Source organism: Sebastes umbrosus, chromosome 23 (genome assembly GCF_015220745.1).
Source record: "Sebastes umbrosus isolate fSebUmb1 chromosome 23, fSebUmb1.pri, whole genome shotgun sequence".
In the NCBI taxonomy this organism is placed as follows: Eukaryota; Metazoa; Chordata; class Actinopteri; order Perciformes; family Sebastidae; genus Sebastes; species Sebastes umbrosus.
Genome location: NC_051291.1, coordinates 9288720 through 9306335, shown reverse-complemented (window position 1 = coordinate 9306335; position 17616 = coordinate 9288720). Strand labels below are relative to the sequence as shown.

The 17616-nt window shown below is 39.9% G+C and overlaps 1 protein-coding gene across 3 annotated transcripts in view; it reads right to left on the bottom strand.

Annotated features, from left to right (window-relative positions):
• The window catches only part of LOC119483089 (ankyrin repeat and BTB/POZ domain-containing protein BTBD11-A), a 181150-nt gene that overhangs the window by 21194 nt on the left and 142340 nt on the right, over positions 1-17616 (bottom strand). For all 3 annotated transcript variants that reach the window (XM_037761124.1, XM_037761122.1, XM_037761123.1), the window contains exons 3-5: positions 9460-9673; positions 2500-2652; positions 1212-1377 (exon numbers count right to left, since the gene is read on the bottom strand). In XM_037761124.1, the coding sequence (XP_037617052.1) occupies positions 1212-1377; positions 2500-2652; positions 9460-9673 (533 nt within the window). The remainder of the gene's footprint in view (positions 1-1211; positions 1378-2499; positions 2653-9459; positions 9674-17616) is intronic.

The following is a 17616-nucleotide window of genomic DNA, read 5'->3' as shown; positions in this document are numbered from 1 at the left end:
TGGAGTGTTGGTCGGGCAAAACAAGCAATTGTTGACATCCTCTTGGGCTTTAGAAAAGCGGTTAATTGATTAGTAGGAAAATAATCTGCAGATTAATTGATAATCATTAGTTGGAGCCAGACCTGGAATTTCATCATTTTATAGATCACTTGGCCTTTGGTGTTGTCAATGTTTTGAGGGTTTGAATGCCAAATGCCAGGCCATCAAATAAAACAAAGATTTTTAGTCCAAGGAAAGGATGATTTTCTTTTTCATACAAAGTAGCCTATAACTGTCAGTGAAATATATAAATAATAGGGCTGTCAATCGGTTGAAATAGTTAATCGTGATTAATCACACATTTTTTATCTGTTCAAAATGTACCTTAAAGGGAGATTTGTCAAGTATTTAATACTCTTATCAACATGGGAGTGGACAAATATGCTGCTTTATGTAAACGTATGTATATATTTATTACTGGAAATCAATAAACAACACAAAACAATGTCAAATATTGTCCAGAAACCCTCACAGGTACGGAATTTAGAATAAAAATATGCTCAAATCATAACATGGCAAACTGCAGCCCAACAGGCAACAACAGCTGTCAGTGTGTCAGTGTGCTGACTTGACTATGACTTGCCCCCAAACTGCATGTGATTATCATAAAGTGGGCATATCTGTAAAGGGGAGACTCGTGGGTACCCATAGAACCCATTTTCATTCACATATCTTGAGGTCAGAGGTCAAGGGACCCCTGGTCATGCCAGTTTTTCCTAACGTATGTTTGGAGCGTTATTTAGCCTCCTTCACAACAGGCTAGTCTGACATGGTTGGTACCGATGGATTCATTAGGTTTTCTAGTTTCATATGATGCCAGTATGTTCACTCTAGCTTTAAAACTGAGCCCGCTCCAGTCTGATCGATTCCTTTACTGCGTTAAAGAAATTAGTTTGAGCATTAAAACAAATTTGCCTAACTTTGACAGCACTAACAGTCACAAAGAAACCAACATTTTCTTGTAAATAATGTGGATTTTTAAATCATGGCATAAGAATTTAGCACATTGCATGACTAATACGGAGCAGCCTGTGCTCAGCATGTGTGTGAACAGGGAAGGACTGCCAGGTTATGCTTGTTAGAAACTCATTGTGTTTAACTCTCCACTAGTTCTGTGTAGGTGTTACTGCTCTATATACATGTATGTAGGAGTGTGTGTGTGTGTGTGTTACCTGTTCGCTCATGCTGTTGATGCCATCAGGCCCCAGCAGGTTCACGGCCTGCTTAACCAGATCCGTCCGTCCACAGTTGAGCATCCTGAAGCCCAGATCCTGCAGGAACTTGGCCTCCGTGGAGGCGGCGTCCAGCTTCCTGGTGGCACAGAAACAATCCTCCGCTCTGCAGGTGGAAACAGCAGATCCATTACTGTGATTAAGTGGGAGCTTATCTCAGAAATGGATTTTGAGATCTGTGGATACACATCTCCACTGCACACCCATTTTATGAAATTAACTGTGACTTTATGAGTTTATTTCAAGTATTGAGCTGTTTTGCGTTCAAAGTCAATTCACTCTGCATTTCGTCTGCTTCTCTACTTTCTTCCTCTCCTAAAGTAGCTTTTCTCCAGGTAAGGCTTTTGCTCTGACTCATTATTACTCCTTCATGTCTCCCGTAAAGCCTCTTAATCCAAGCTGTGAGCAGCTGTCACAGCCGCCGTCTCCGCGAGGTCAGACAGGAGCCGTTTGGTGATGTTTGTCAAGTGTTACGTGACAATTTGAGCTGACATATGTAAAGAGATGTTAATTGGCAATTCACACCTCTCAGTGTTTCATTTATTGTTTCTCTGCAAGTATTGGGGATGTGATGCGACTCTTAACCCGCTGACATCGACACAACGTCGCTGACTGAGCTGCCATGTGACAAAGAATGTGCACGGGCTACGTGACTGCTGAGGTGTGTTTGTGAAGGAGGGAGGGGGAAAGGCTGCAGTGAGACAGAAACATGCAGAGAGAAGATTTATCCCCGAGTCACGAAGCCAGACAACCCGTCACATACTGACGCTTGGTCAGGACCCTTTGGCGTCACTTTCTGACGCACCGGCTAACCCAACGGGTCAAACTATGACGCTCCACTACGGTCGCAGTAAACTCGTGGTTAACGTTGTGAATTCGAACAAACACTCTTAGTTAGATTAACATCGTAGTTGGGGTTAAAATGACTAAAGTTTGTGAAGTGAAAGTGAAACTTTGTGAACATAAAGACATCAACATGTCTGTTTCACAGGGGAAATGAACAGCAGTCTTCTGGGTAAAAGCCCTGTTTGTTTTTAATTCTAATGAATGAATGAATAAATAAATAAAATAATTTGTTCAAGTGCTACAGAGGGCTTTATAGATTTATAGATACACACTATTACTATGACTTTTTGGGGTGTATTGAGGATTTGTGGATCTTTTTATGGGCTGAGTTAAGCTACTGGTTTACAGGCAAAAGTAATAATAATATAAGTAATATTCTTACTTTATTTGTCGGGGTTCACAGTCCACCCCGGGCAGAAGCAGCCTGGCGGCCTGCCTCACGTCATCGCTGTCCACAGAGAAGCTCCGTCGATGCTCGGTGTGGGCGACCGCCACCCGGATCCACTCCATCAGCGGAGGCAGGACCAGGAACGGCCTGCAGGGGGAAACAAAGGGTTGTTTTAATCAAACAAAATGTGAAAATCCAACACGCTCTCACTCCCAACTCGTCACATACGGACGCTTGGTCAGGACCCCTTGGCGGCACTTTTTTAATTCACTGGTAGTCTGCGGAAATTCAAACAAAACTACTTGGTTAGGTTTAGGAAAAGATCCTGGTTTGGGTTAAAATAATCTCTATAAAGAGATTCTGGATTCACATGTAGAATCTGGAGGCAACGGGACGAGATTTTGGTATCGGAGAAGTTCTGGTTTCTGTTGTAGCCTGAGTAGTATTGACCAATCATGTTCGAGCAGGCTTTGGTTGAATGCGGGTAAACAGTCTGTGTGGAGAGCAAAAGAGAAGGAACGAATCGGCCCAAATGCAGTCTGGGAACCCACCGGCTATCGTCTGATGATGATTTAGCTTTTTATTGGTTTAAAATGAGCTTGTAAACTGGCTACTTGTGAAACAATCCGGTCGTACACATCGTCTTTCAACTCCAGTCTCGTATCTCCAGCTGCTTATCGGACTGTAAACAATGGATTTATCAGATTTTATATTTATATATATAGGCTAATAATTCTCTCATTTTTATTATTCTTAATGGTCTCTGTTTTTTATTTCACTTCTATATTTAGTATATATTGTTTTATTTTGTTATTGTCTATTTGCCCGTGTTTAAATGCTGAAAGCTTATTATTTTTTGTCAGTTTCTTACCATGACTGACGGGATCCCACATCAACACACTATTTTCTACCAAAGTTTTGGGTGGATTCACATGAGATATTTCAGTTTTTCTTTTCTCTCTCTATTCTCTGGTTTGAAGTGGGTGGAGCTCCGCTGGGAAAAAGGCGACATCCCAGTCGTGATTTAACAACATTTGAGTCAGAATCTGATGACAGTTGGTGGGTTGTTTCGTCACTGTCAATCAAATCTGATCAAACCACACCTACACAGTCCTGAAGAAGAAGATTAGCTCAGTTTTTGAGTGTCAAACTCTTTATTAGTAATATTTGTTACCTATTTTACCTATTAAATTTAGCATTGTGCAAACAGGAGGTCATTATAAAACATGAAAAAAAAGTTCTATATTAAACACGAAAATATGAAATGATGTAAAATATGAAGAATGTTCAAATATAATAAAAAGCTAAAAACATCATATGCACAAAAACAGATCTACAGAAGGCTACAAAAGAGGAAAAAAATGTCCACTCAGTTACATTTATAAAGTGTTAAAGGCCATATTAATATATAGTATCATTATCAATGTGACCTTTGTATGCCAAAATTAATAAAGAATCACTGAATCCTTTAAAAACACACTGCTGCTCTGTTCACCTTTCAAATAAAATCACTTAATAGAGTGGTCCAACCTTGATAGCACACAAACTCTCTAATTAAAGATGCCCTCAGAGATAACTGAACAGGCAGCTACGCCAAATCAATATTCATAATGAATAACTGAGATAGTCCAGAACAGAAAGAGATCTCGATGCTGCAACCTCCCTAAACTCCGTTATTACCTTCTTTAATCAAAATCAGTAATGGGTCCTGCCTGGCTGACATGTTCATATTTCATCATTTATTTCCAGCACTAGTGTGTGCGTGTGTGTGAATATAGTCTCTAATCCCATAACCTGTAAATCACCTAATCCTTCTCTCTCATAAACACTCTTATGTTGTTCTGTCTGTTATTTATCTTCTTCTCTCACAGGGAAACAGCAGCTAAATTCAGGTCAGACATTCATCAGACATTTAACCCGTTTACATCACTTTATAAGCAGAATGAGCTGGTGTGCTTTACAAAAAAGATTCAGATAAGAAACATTTGGACCTAATATAAAAATGTGCATGTATTGACCTGACCGACTTTACTGCCTTTCAGAGGCTGTAGCCGGTTCAGTTTTAGCGCTAGAGAGAAGCTACTGATATCATATGAAACTAGAAAACCTGAGGGATGATACCATGTCATGCTATCTTGTCGGAAAGGACGCTAAATAAGGCTAAATTTAAAATTTTCCCCAAGATATGTGAATGAAAATGGGTTCTATGGGTACCCACAAGTCTCCCGTTTACAGACCTGCCTACTTTATGTTAATCACATGCAGTTTTTTGCTATGCAGTATAAATGTGTTATTTTCGCCTATTCTAAAAATGATGTATTTGAATATTTCTGCATACTGGGCTCCCTAAACAGTCTTGATTTACATAAATTGGGTATCACTGTAAAGCTGAGACTCTTGTGGATCTAATGAGCCCAACTGTATTCATGTGTGATGATGGTAATCCCCATAGTAGCCGTTTCATTGTAGTGAAACTTGACCTCACTGTATAAAATGACCTGTGGTGACCTCTAGGATAATCACAGCCTCATGAAACTTTACAGCCACAAACTAGAGACCTAGAGCATTCAGAGGATGGATGGCTTTCCTAGTTAGATTAGACAATAAGGGGGTTTCTGAGCAGTTTACACAACAGAAGTGCTCGCCATCTAATCGCCGAAAAATGCAATTCTTGCTGAAATCTCCAAATGTCAAAAAGTTTTTGATACCAAATCACAGCATGGCTTTTTCTATGGTGTTCCTCAAGGTCTTGGTGTCTTAATGTGATATTTTGGAGGGATTATTGATCATTTTTACCAATTCTCGAGTGGTAAATATTATTAAAGAGCCATTTTGAAAAGAATTCCTTCTTCGTTTTTCAGTTTTTTCAACTTATACAGTATGATATGTGCTCTTTGCCTTCACTCATCAGTGCTTTAAATCAAGCAGTAAGATGATTTCTGTCTCTGAGAAATGTGTGTGTGTTTGTTCATAGCCTAATGTTAGCTTTTTATTTTACTTTACGATTGCATTCAAACTTCAAAAATCATGAAAGTGTGAAGATTATCTTGCTGAACAGAACGTGTAAGCATCATAAACATGTGTTTGCCACAGTTTTTTGTCAGGGCGATGCTAACTTCCTGGTTGGCCTACAAAAACACGCCACCCCTGCAGCACTCTATAGATCTAAATTATTGTTCTGAGTCCGTCTGTTGGCAGTGTGCCTTCAGTAAATCCGTCTCATTCATAATAATCATCCTCTCAGGCTCATAAAAACGTCCCTTCTCTCTACTCTGTGTAAGTGAACTAATGACAAACAGGACAGCCTTGGCATATATGGTTTATAAGGGCTTTTTACAGTCCCTGGCCCCTCAAAGCCCTTTCACTAGCTTCTCATTAAGCACATATTACGCTTGATTTTTCTCCCCATTTGCCATCATGACTATGTCCTTTTTATGAACTCAACTAGTCAGGACCCTTTAAGCAACAGATGTACTTACTCTACAAGAAACATGAATTATGGCAGAGCTAGGAATAATTCTGACTCACCAGATCTCAGTTTAGATGATAATAAGACCATGAAGCAGCCTCAGATGCGCATTAGAAACCCTTAAAACCTTAAATCAAACGAGTTAATTTCATGTTATAGTCAGTTAAATTATATTATGAATCCATCAGCGAAGGTCCCTGTAGAGCTTTATTCCCTCATGACCCTCTGGCAACCATAATTTCTCCAAAAAAAATGATCCAAACAGAAGCAAGTACCCGACTGAGAGAAACCATTTGGGACTGTTGTGTTTACCATGCATGCAGCTGCCTGGTCCGTCTGTAATTTAGCTGTAAGCACATGTTTAATCAAGGCAGCAGCTTTTAGATATTGACACGCTGTGTTCGACTGGTCTATATTTTTGTGTGAGTCAGTTTCTCATTCCACAACCAGAGCTATCCTTGTCTTTACACCTACAGTCTGCCAGGAATCTGAACTCTGGCGAGGGTTTTTATAAAAGCGAGGTCTCTCCGCTGCTGTTTAGCAGTTGGCTGACTAATGTGACAATTCAGACCTCCTCCCTTTTCTCAGAGCTGATGTTTGCTTCACCCCCTGAAAGACATATCTACAGTTCTGGGTTTGCAAAAGAGGGAGGTCCAGTCTGGAATGAAAACAGCGAGGGTAATGTTATCCATCGATACAGACAGCAGGCCTGCAGCGACAACCAGCAACAGCCAGATCTGCCAGGGTAAAAATTCCTCCTTGGAAGCAAACGTCTGAGCCAAAAATACTGAATACATCATGAACCACACACTGCTGCAGCTCTGTTACTACTTTAAATTCCTCTGGATTCTTCACCTTTCTTACAAACGTCAAAAATTGGAGCAATTTACTTCTTCTAATTCAACATCCATGAAGAAATTTGTGCTTTTACAAAACAATTTTGAGCTCTTGTAAACAAATTAATCAGAAACACATCGGATGTATAGATATGAATGGTGATGACACAGATGAATCGGGTCGGTTGCCCGCTCGCACTGAGGACAGTCTGCCCCGGTTGACAGTCACGCCAGGAGAGAGGGCGGTGCGAGCACTAACTTCACAGCCTCGGGAAGCGGCAAGGACTGTTCGAGGGGTGCTGCGAAGCTAACGGACTGAGCCACGAGCCACCTTCAAGCCAGGCCTTTTACGAGCCAAGAGTCACATATTCGGTTCATTATGAAACTGTGGCGGACCACATTTGACTGTTAATGAGGACGAAATCATCATAGAAACTCATGCTAATGGATTTTACTGATTGCAAGATCGTCTATATGAAGAAGAAAAAGAACAAATAGTCCAATCTTCTTATTGAACAGCCAAATCTGAGTCAAATTTAAAAAATCTGATTCGGGTAAAGCCCTATACTCTTCAATATTTTCTCACCTTAAAGGAGCAGAGTGTAGGATTTGGAGGCATCTAGCGGTGAGGTTGCAGATTGCAACCAACTTAAACTTCTCCCCGTGTGTCAAGCTTGTTTGGAGAACCAAAATGCAAATAGCTCTCTCTAGAGCCAGTGTTTGGTTTGTCCAACCTGGGCTACTGTAGAAACATGAAAGACTCCGTGAAGAGGACACGCTCCTTATGTATGTATTCTGCCCACCCTAATTGTTACACACTGGTCCTTTAAAATAGGTTCATCTGAAGCTTCACAAAACAACCCTTTGTTTAATATATCATCTCATTAAATCATACTCTCCCTCCCTCTCATCCCGCGGTGTTATTCAGGCCCGTTCTACTCGTCTTCAACCTTTCAGCAGAATGCTAAATAGAGCATTTTTATCTCCGGGGACCTGAGAGCCTGCTGACATGTCACTCCGCCTGACATTCCTGATGCTCCCCAGGGTCGTCAGGATGGAGTTTTATCTCCTCGCAGCGGAGGGAAAATGTTGGGGAATCTGTCCATCCGTCCATCCGAGTGAAGTCCCTCTGGTTCCCATCAATCTGATCAATGCCTGGGGAGGTGTCAGCGCTGACCAGCCCACGCAGCATCTTACACCGGGATCGCTTGTGGAGGCGAAAAAACTTGTGCAAGAAAGTACAGTAGGAATGTCTGCACTAACCTTTTAGACCAGTAGAAATGATTCTAGCTCTGGTGTGAAACTAACTGAGAGAGGCAGTATGGGTGAGGTGATATATGTGTCTACCTATCGAGACGGAGAGCTTTTAAAGTGTAATGTGTGCCAGAAATGTGGGTGATGGACATTTAGGGAGATTGGATTTTAACATACACACACATTTCTCAGAGATAGAAATCATCTTACAGCTTGATTTAAAGCTTGATGAGCGGAGGCAAAGACCACATATCATACTGTATATGTTATCTAATTGACAAACTGAATGACGGTGAGGGAATTATTTTCAAAATGGCTGGGGGTTAGTTCAGGTGATCCTCGACAACTGGTAGAGTACGGTAATATCACATGACCGTTTCATATTTACCAGGTATTTGTGTTTAGGTGATCACAGTTACTGGTGAATCTTGTAAATCAGGTAAATCGCTTGAACTAGACCACTTCAGTGTCAATAATGGTCTCTAGACGTACTGTAAAAGCCAGTGATTGCTGTCCAGTGGGCAACCTTCGGGTCTGAAAAGTGAAGCCAATGCTGAAGTTTTTTAAACCAGCATTCTTTCTAATAGCCAGTAGGGGGCGACTCCTCTGGTTGCAAAAAGAAGTCTGATTGTATAGAAATCTATGAGAAAATGACCTACTTGATTTATTACCTCAGTAAACACTGTAAACATGAGTTTATGGTCTCAATCGCTAGTTTCAAGTCTTCTTCAATACAGCATGATGTTCATTTAGTAAATTATGGTCCCATTTAGAGTCAAATAGACCATAAAGCAGGTTATGCTTTAGGGCGTGGCTGCCTTACGATTGACAGGTCGCTTGTCCGTGTTTTCGTCTTATAACTTTAACCCTTTCAACGTGTATTTATAGTTCATGAAAGTTAATTATAACCTTTTTGGTCGCCTAAAAATGTCTTATTCAGCATTCAGTTGTACTAAACTCCACCCTCTTCTTCTGGTTGCAAAATAACAACATAGTGACGGCCAAAAACCAAGATGGCGACGGCCAAAATGTCGAACTCCAGGCTTCAAAACGGCCACAAACCAATGGGTGACATCAAGGTGACTACTTCCACTTCTTATATACAGTCGATGGTTTTACGTTAACTGGAGGCCACCGTAGTTCTAACGTAAGCTGCAGAGTGCAAAACCGTAGTACAAAATAATCCGTACCGGCTGCAAAGATGTCCTGTTTTTTGCTAACAATTCGAAAATGCCACCAATGATGCTATCCATGCAAACATGACACCTCATTTAGGTGGACTTGGATACAGAAAAATAGTTCATATTAGCACATTTTTAGGCAAACTGTTCCTGGATTTGGACTAAACTAAAAGTGTAAAAGCAGCATCACTTCCAGGGTTCCTGTTGGACTCACCTCTCGGTCTGTAAGGTGACTTTGGAGGGCTCAACGTTGGGGTTCTCCCATTCCATCTGTGGGCAGTGCATGAAGTAACACAGGGTGTAGAGGGCCTCGGGCTCCCAGTGCACCGTGGTGTTGGTGGTGGACTTCTGGTGGACTGGAGTCCCGTTGCTGGGGTTCTTGATGTGCAGCGGCTGGAGGAGGTGCATGGCCCGGGACACCAGATCACCTGGAGGAGAAGTTTATATATGAGAACGGTGTATGAATTCTTCCAACATAATGTGATAAAGACACAGGGGAAATAAAAATGACAGAAATAGATAAGAATAATAACACTGTGTAGTACACTGAGGAAACATCTAGTCATTATAACAAAGTCCTACGCATTACTCTCAGAGCACAATTCATTTTCTTCTCCACTCCTTTGTCATGTGAGTACTCACACTTTTTCGTTTGCACACCCTCTGATTCACCGTACATTTAGTCATACACATATGCCCACACAATCCTGGCTGAGTGGGAAACTGCTGCCTTGAAATTAAATCTTACGCACATCGTGCCTCTCTCAGTAAATCTCTGTCCTCATTTCATCTTCAGCTCTCATTCTTCTCCCAGTTTTCCTACGTGACAACCGAGAGCGCCATGAGGAAACTATAATATCTGTATCAGTGTGCAAAATGTCAAATTAATCTGGAAAGTATTTTTAAACCTTTTGAATTTCCTGTCACTAGAAATGTGGTTGTAGGCTGGAATCAGACCGACAGATGCATTAAGGATCATTCAGATTTCTTAGAACAGGGGTGTTATTTTTGTTGCTTTTACTATTGTTTCTATCACGTGTGACCAAACGTGAGAAGTCAGAAGATCACACAGGTCACGTGTGCTCTTATTTTGACAGAGTGAGGTATTCGTCGTTCCAACTTCATTTTGAGTTTCACACGGAAACTGCTGCAGCGTTTGGTAGGTGCAATAAAGTTAAAAATGTTCACACTGATCAATGTTGATTTAAGGAATATCTCAACATTTTGTGAAATACGCTTATTCCCTTTCTGACAGAGAGTTAGATGAGAAGATCAATACCACTCTCATATCTGTCAGTTAGATATGCAGCTACATCCAGCAGCCGATTAACCAAACATGGGCAGCTAGCACTGTAAAAAGGCTAATTGTCTTTTTCTTTACAGCAAAATGTGAGCTTTAGAGGTGCTGGTGGGCAGATTTTGTTACCTTAGCTAACCTTCTCCTGGCTCCAGCTTAATATCTAGTGGTGTACTGGTTGTTGATGAGGTGGATGTACTACTAGGTAGGAGGAAGTGGGTATACTCTCCTATATATTCCAATGGCTTTTTGGCTGATAGGTGTATATACTGTAAACCACCACAAAAAGAGGTGGATATACCCCGTATACCTACGTATACTCTCCACTACACCACTGTTAATATCTAAAGGACAGCAGGGTTCAACGTTTTTTACTTGCCCAAGCAGAAATCTACTTGACCAAGGTCAATTTTTACTTGCCCCTATACAAATCATATTATTTATTAGTGGTTATTAGGTACTTCCACCGGTCTTTTTTTTACCATTTTACTTGCTCCCTGCAAACGGGCAATCCCTGTTGAGCCCTGGACAGATATGAGAGTGGTATCAATCTAATCTAACAATTGGAGATGTGGGCGATGATTCAGAGGTCTGGAATCAGGCTACCACGTTCCCAGATGTTATCAATACGAATAAGAATGATGGCCAAAAATATGAGTAATAACAAGGTCCGAATGATCCTTTAGTCACATTGTAGGGACAAAAATATTTTCACACAGACTTAGATTTTGATTAAGGGTTGCGGAAAGGTCGGGATGAGGCAGAGAATGAATGCAATGTCATCTTATGAAACAAAAGCAAGTCAAACCTTTATGATAGAGAACATTGTGTAATATTTCCCCAACATCCTGAGGACTCACACGAAAAAACTCATAACCGAACACTTTTCTGTAAAAACTATATCCACCACGGAGATTAAGTAAACCTTTATTCGAGGCAGCATAGAGAACATTTCCTGGCGCGTTACTTGAATAATGTGGTTCATTGCTTTCAGTATGAACCTGTCGGTACGCAGCAGGAGCAGAGAACGAATGAAAGTCTGAAGAAATTTTACATTTCTAATAGTTTTGGACACCAGAGGAGGTACAGTATGCTTTTCAAAGTCTGAGAGTCCAAAGAGGTTGATACTGACATTTAGAGAGCCATAGTTCTCTGATCTGGGGTTTTATCGATGAGGTCATTAGTGATGCATTCAAGAGTAGAGAAAATACTGCAGCGTGAGCCTGCAGGGTCGGTTTCTCAGAAATATTAATGCACCCATTGATCTGATTATTTACTTGGTTTATCGGAACGCTGGAGGTTTTTGAAGCTTACAGGGAAAGTTCAGACAGAAAACACCATGAATCTGGTGAGTTCATGCATTCTCTTACTGCAGAGTAATATGTGAATAAAACAATATGTGTGAACGTCTGAAGCTCTGAGCTGCAGTGCAACAGTAAACACAAACTCTCTCTCTCTGATCTTGTGTGATTGTTTGTTCCAAAAATACCCAGTCAGTGTGAGGAAAGTTGGCCTGTCTTGAAACCTCATTGCTTCGACAGAATGACACGGTGAGTGTGCGCTCCGAGGTTCTCCATCTGTCAGACTAAAGGCCCCTGACAGAGTTCACAGGCAGTCAGACGTAAACAGAGCACGACGCTCGCAGCATAGTTTGCTCTGCGGCTCCAGGGAGCCTCATATCTAGAAAGAATTAAATACATCAATAAATCATAGAAAACAAGGGAAATCATGACCCATTTCTACAGTGTGATGGTGTTGAAGTGATTAAAGATGTGTGGTGAGATAAGACTCCCATCTCCAGGTACTACACACTAAACAAACATGATTAAGTATGGGCGGTCACGAAGTTCAATTAGTCAGATGGAGCGGGGGCAGCTCCTGAGGGTGGTCAGTGCACACTAAAGAAATCATGACCTGCTCTCAGACTGAGGAGGATGTGACCTACAAGAACGCATCCCTTAAAGAGGACCTATTATGCTCTTTTTCAGGTTCATACTTGTATTTTGGGTCTCTACTAGAACATGTTTACATGCTTTAATGCTCAAAAAAACACTCTACTTTTCTCTAACTAGCTTTGTTTGATGGCGTGCCAAACTAGCCGTTATGCAAATGTGTTACTTGGTGACATCATCATGTTACGGAAGAAAAGGCGGGACTTGAATCAAGGCAATTTCAAGCAGTTCAGGAGCAGTGTTTCTTTGGGGGGAGAGTAACTCCCTTTGGCGTGGACTTTGTAACTTCGCAGACCTTTTACGCACACAAAAAACTATATAACACACTAAAGGAAAGGGGAAAAGCACAGAACCCCTTTAACCTTAAAGGAATAGTATGTAACATTTTGGGGGATCTATTAGCAGAAATGGAATACAATATTCATAACTATGCTTTCATTAGTGTATAATCACCTGAAACTAAGAATCGTTGTTAGCTTAGAATGAGTCGTTTATATCTACCTAGGGAGCAGGTCCTCTTCACGGAGTCTGCCATGTTTCTACAGTAGACAAACCAAACACTGGCTCTAGATAGGGCCATTCACGTTTTTGCGTCGGCTACCATAGTTCTCCAACACGCTTGGCACATGGGAGAAGTTTCAGTTAGTTACAAACTGCAAAGTCACCGCAAGATGCCGCCAAATCCTACAAACTGCTCCTTTAACTTTGCTAATTTAGTCGTGAATATTTAATCTTATAGAGAAATGAAGGTTTTAGGGGCTTTACATGACAAAAACTGATGAAGAATTTCTTATAATTTAGTCAGCAATAGTCCTTAACCTTAATCCTAACCAAAGGATTCCAAATCCAAACAACATATTTTTCTGTTTGATTTGAAGGACTTGCAGGACTTTACTCATTTTGTGATACAAAACGTTACTTTTCACAACTGCTAAAATGTTTAGTTAATTCATCAAAAACAACCTCACAATGTGAGATGTTATTGATTTATTGATTAACTCTGCAACTGAAGGTGTCATCTTGGGCTCTGAGAACATGTCATGGGCATTTTCACTATTTTAAATCAATACATTAATCATTAACTGCAACAATCTTCACTTGCAGTTCTCTCCTCGACGGTGCAGCTTGCAGTATCTGTTTGCTATGCTTGTTCGGTGCTCAGTAGTTGAAACATCAATCCAACCTTTCCACTCCAGGTACTCAGCGAGTCCCCACGCTACTCAGTGTGAGTTTACGCAGTGTGCTACTGGCCTGAATATTAAGAGGCACCGAGACATTAATAAAGATTAAGGAGACAAAGCAAGGAGGACTGAAATATGCATTTATGGTACAAACCTCCTGCTCAGTGGGAAAAAATATAAACTAACCATGAAAAACAGACAACAGAGAACCAGTAACTCTGAGAGCTGACAACGCTCCCCTGGGGTTCGCAGAGCTTGCTGAGCAAAAACAGAATAACCACGTCCATAAATAACAGACATCTAGTTTTCTACCACAACAAACACAACAGTCGCCACCATGCAAACGGTTAACCCGCCGCCGTCCCTCTGAGCTAAAAGCCGGCGCCGGGGCTGATAATCCCGCTCTCTTTGCCGTCATTAATTGTTCTTGTGACTTTGGTTTTGTCAGCAGGACAACATTTGCTCCCGTCTCCTTTGCTGTAATTATCTAAGCGACACTCCTATGGGGTTCATGCTTCATCTCATTTGAATTAATCATAGAGGACAGCTTAGTGTCTTCCTTTTCTCCCAGCCAAGTCCTTCCCTCTTGGAAGGACTCATTAAAGAAGAGCACAACTTTGTTCCCTGTTCCCTGAGAAAAAAAGAATAATGGTGAAACAGCAAAAAGTCCCTACTATAATGAAATGTCAACACGGTAAATTCTGTCATACAGCAGCTACAAACCCTGTAATTACCTCGTCTTTCTCCACTACATTACAACCAATGCTAGAACTAATGTACGTTCAGGGCTGAATGAATTCATGGGGCTAAACATTTTTACGTAACAAGATAAAAGGAACTCTTTTTCACCCCTGACTCCACAAAAACAGAACTTTTAGAGTGTCAGTGAGGCTGTACTGAGGCCCTGTAGTGCTTTGAGCTAAACTCTAATAAGAGATAACACACTCAAAGGGACAACGTTGCTGATGTTTAGTAGGTATAATTATCACCATGTTCACCCTCTTAAGGCCCAGTCACACCAAGGCGACATCAAAGAACTAGCAGCGATGAAGCGTCGCCTCACGTCGCCTTTGTCTCGGCCAACAAGTTGCACTCGAACACACCGCAAAGACTACAGCTGACGGCCAGTTAGCACAACGTTCTGCTCCTGCGTGAGAGGAGATAACTCTCCACACCAGCAGGCGTAGGTAGTCTGTATTAGTCATTCAAAAAGGGAAACCGGAAGACCGTGGACTGCGGATATACAAGCCGTTGTTATGATACGTACATGAAACAAAGCGGCAACAATTGAAAATATCTGTGTATTGGAATGATCAGATGAGATGAAGATGAAGAATGAGAAGAGCCTTTTGTGTGTGTCCTCTTGCTTTCCTCACTTCCGTTTTATCTTCTCGTGCACTGATTTGTTTAAGCTGAACAGCCAATCGGAGTGATATCTCTCACCGTCGGGCTCCGCCGCCGTTTCAACATGTTGAATCTGCCGAAAAATCTCCAACACGGACAGACTAGAGCCAACGGTGCGTAACACACTGCAAAAACTAGGCCGACAGACTCTCACCGACGGCCTCAAACTGTCCAAAGTCAGTAGGATTCATCCTCTGGGGATCATGAGTGTCTGCACAAAATTTCATGGCAATCCAAACGAATGTTGTCGAGATATTTCAGCATCAAACTATAAAGCGTAGCTGGTTCACCTTAATTCTACATGTTAACGCCTCAACTGAAGCTTTTTGACGTCAATTCAATGTTTGTTTTCTCTTCTGAGGGCCAGAATATGGGTCTAAGATTGCTTTTACAACATACTTCAATTCACAATATGTCCTTTTTGATGTATCAATGTACTCCACTACAACAGGTACAATAAAGCACAGTGTAATGATGGTCTCATAACGAGAATAGGGAACGTGGTTTCAGTTATTGTACTTATTGAACAGTGTGTTTACTCTGACGGAGAGTAATTGAACTGTGATAAGATATATTTGCAATACGCAAGCATAAAATCCCCCAAAAGGCATTTTTAAAACTAATTGAGACCAATATTATGCTTTGTAAAGTCATTAAAAAAGTAATTTTGCTACATAAGGCACACAGTAAACTCCACAATAAAGTGGTGATTCTATAAGTTTTAATTTTCTCATCTTATATTTTAAATGTAGTTACTTATTACTTATCTGTAAATTTCATATTTGGGGCTGCTTTTTAATTCTTTGTGTTGTGTATTTTTGCAAAGAGTTGGTGGTTTCTGCCAACTTTTTTCCTCATCAGTGTAGTACTGAGTTTGTGAGGAAGCAGTGGAAACTATAAATGGGAGTTCAGATAGTATTCGGTTGCAAATTTAGAAGACTGGTCTCCTGCAGCTAACTCAGCATGGAGGCCGTTCTGGGAGGAGAACGCCTGAATCCATCAAAAGAGCAAAATGTTTAATGGTAATGAGACGGATGAGATGCTCGGCAGCGTTTGGTATCATTTTATCTTTCTGCTGGCTCAATGCACACTACTTGGGAACTTAAACATTGCATCATATTTCTGTTTTAATTCAACATAATCTTTTGAATTTCATCATTAACTTTCAGTTAAACACACAAATACACTTCTTGGGTTGATTCAGCAGGAGATGCATATGCATGGAAATAATATGGAAAATAGGCCTGTATACTCTAGAGCACCTCCAGTTACTCAGAGCTAATAGAGATTCATGATGATCAACAAGTCCAGTCAGAGCTCGGAGGAAATGCCACGTTCAAAACAAACACTCACAAAATTATATACATGAATAATTATTTCTGTAGCCTTAATTATGAAAGTGCAATTGACTAACTCTTGACTTAATTAACTCTAATGGCAGACACTTGGCCTATTTTGGATGTTTAATGTTGTAATAAAACAAAAAGTTAAGTTAATGGCATAAACAGCAAACAGGGAAAAAAATCTAAATAAAACAATTATAGTATTTTTTCTTTTTCGCTAAATACAGCGACTTGCTGTGCCTGAAAAAGAGCTTTGAGAGTGAACCAAAACAATGAAAGCTGAAGTAGATCTGAGGAGAACTCCTGAGTCAGGTGGTAATTCTCAAGCAGTACATTTCAGATTACACATAGTAATTTGATCCATCGTTATTATAAAATGAATGATTATAGCCGCTTGACATTAATACGTATGTAACCCCACTTTGAGCCTGCAATGTTTCTTTTTAGACGAAAATAGTTATCAATATCCTAGCAAGATAACCGACTTTAGGCCATTAGGGTGTTAATTAGGCATATTGTGAAAAGCTTTTATGAAAATAAAAATTTAATTAACGTGGAGGCGGGACCGTAGGGATATAAGTAAGTGTTGGGAATCTGGTGTGTGAATTAATTGTATTCATTTATTTATTTTTATTTCTTTATATCGTTTTATTATTATTGATACTATTTATTTTATTGGTGTGTGTGAATTAATTTTATTCATTCATTTATTTTTATTTATTTATGATAATGATGATGATTATTATTATTATTATTATTAATAACATTATTTATTTTATTATTTTTTATTTTTTAATTGGTGTGTAAACTAATTTGATGTATTAATTTATTTATATGTATTTATTATTATTATTATTATTATTATTATTATTATTATTATTATTAATACTGTTTATTTATCATATTTTTTTACATTTCTTATTTAATCATTTATTTATAGTTATTTATTTAATTTATTAATTTATTATTACCATTTTCTGTCCTCTGTTTTTGAATCCAATTTACAGTTACTTACAATCTGTTATCATATGTACATATTACTTTAGTTGTTATAGTTTAGGCAGTTGTAGTCATTTTTCTTAAGAAAAAAATAAAAAGCATGATTAAAAAACGAATAATGACACGTATAAGACGTGATTGTGAAGTGTTTTACAGCATATTGCTCCTAACTAAAATAACAGTCAGAAAACAAGC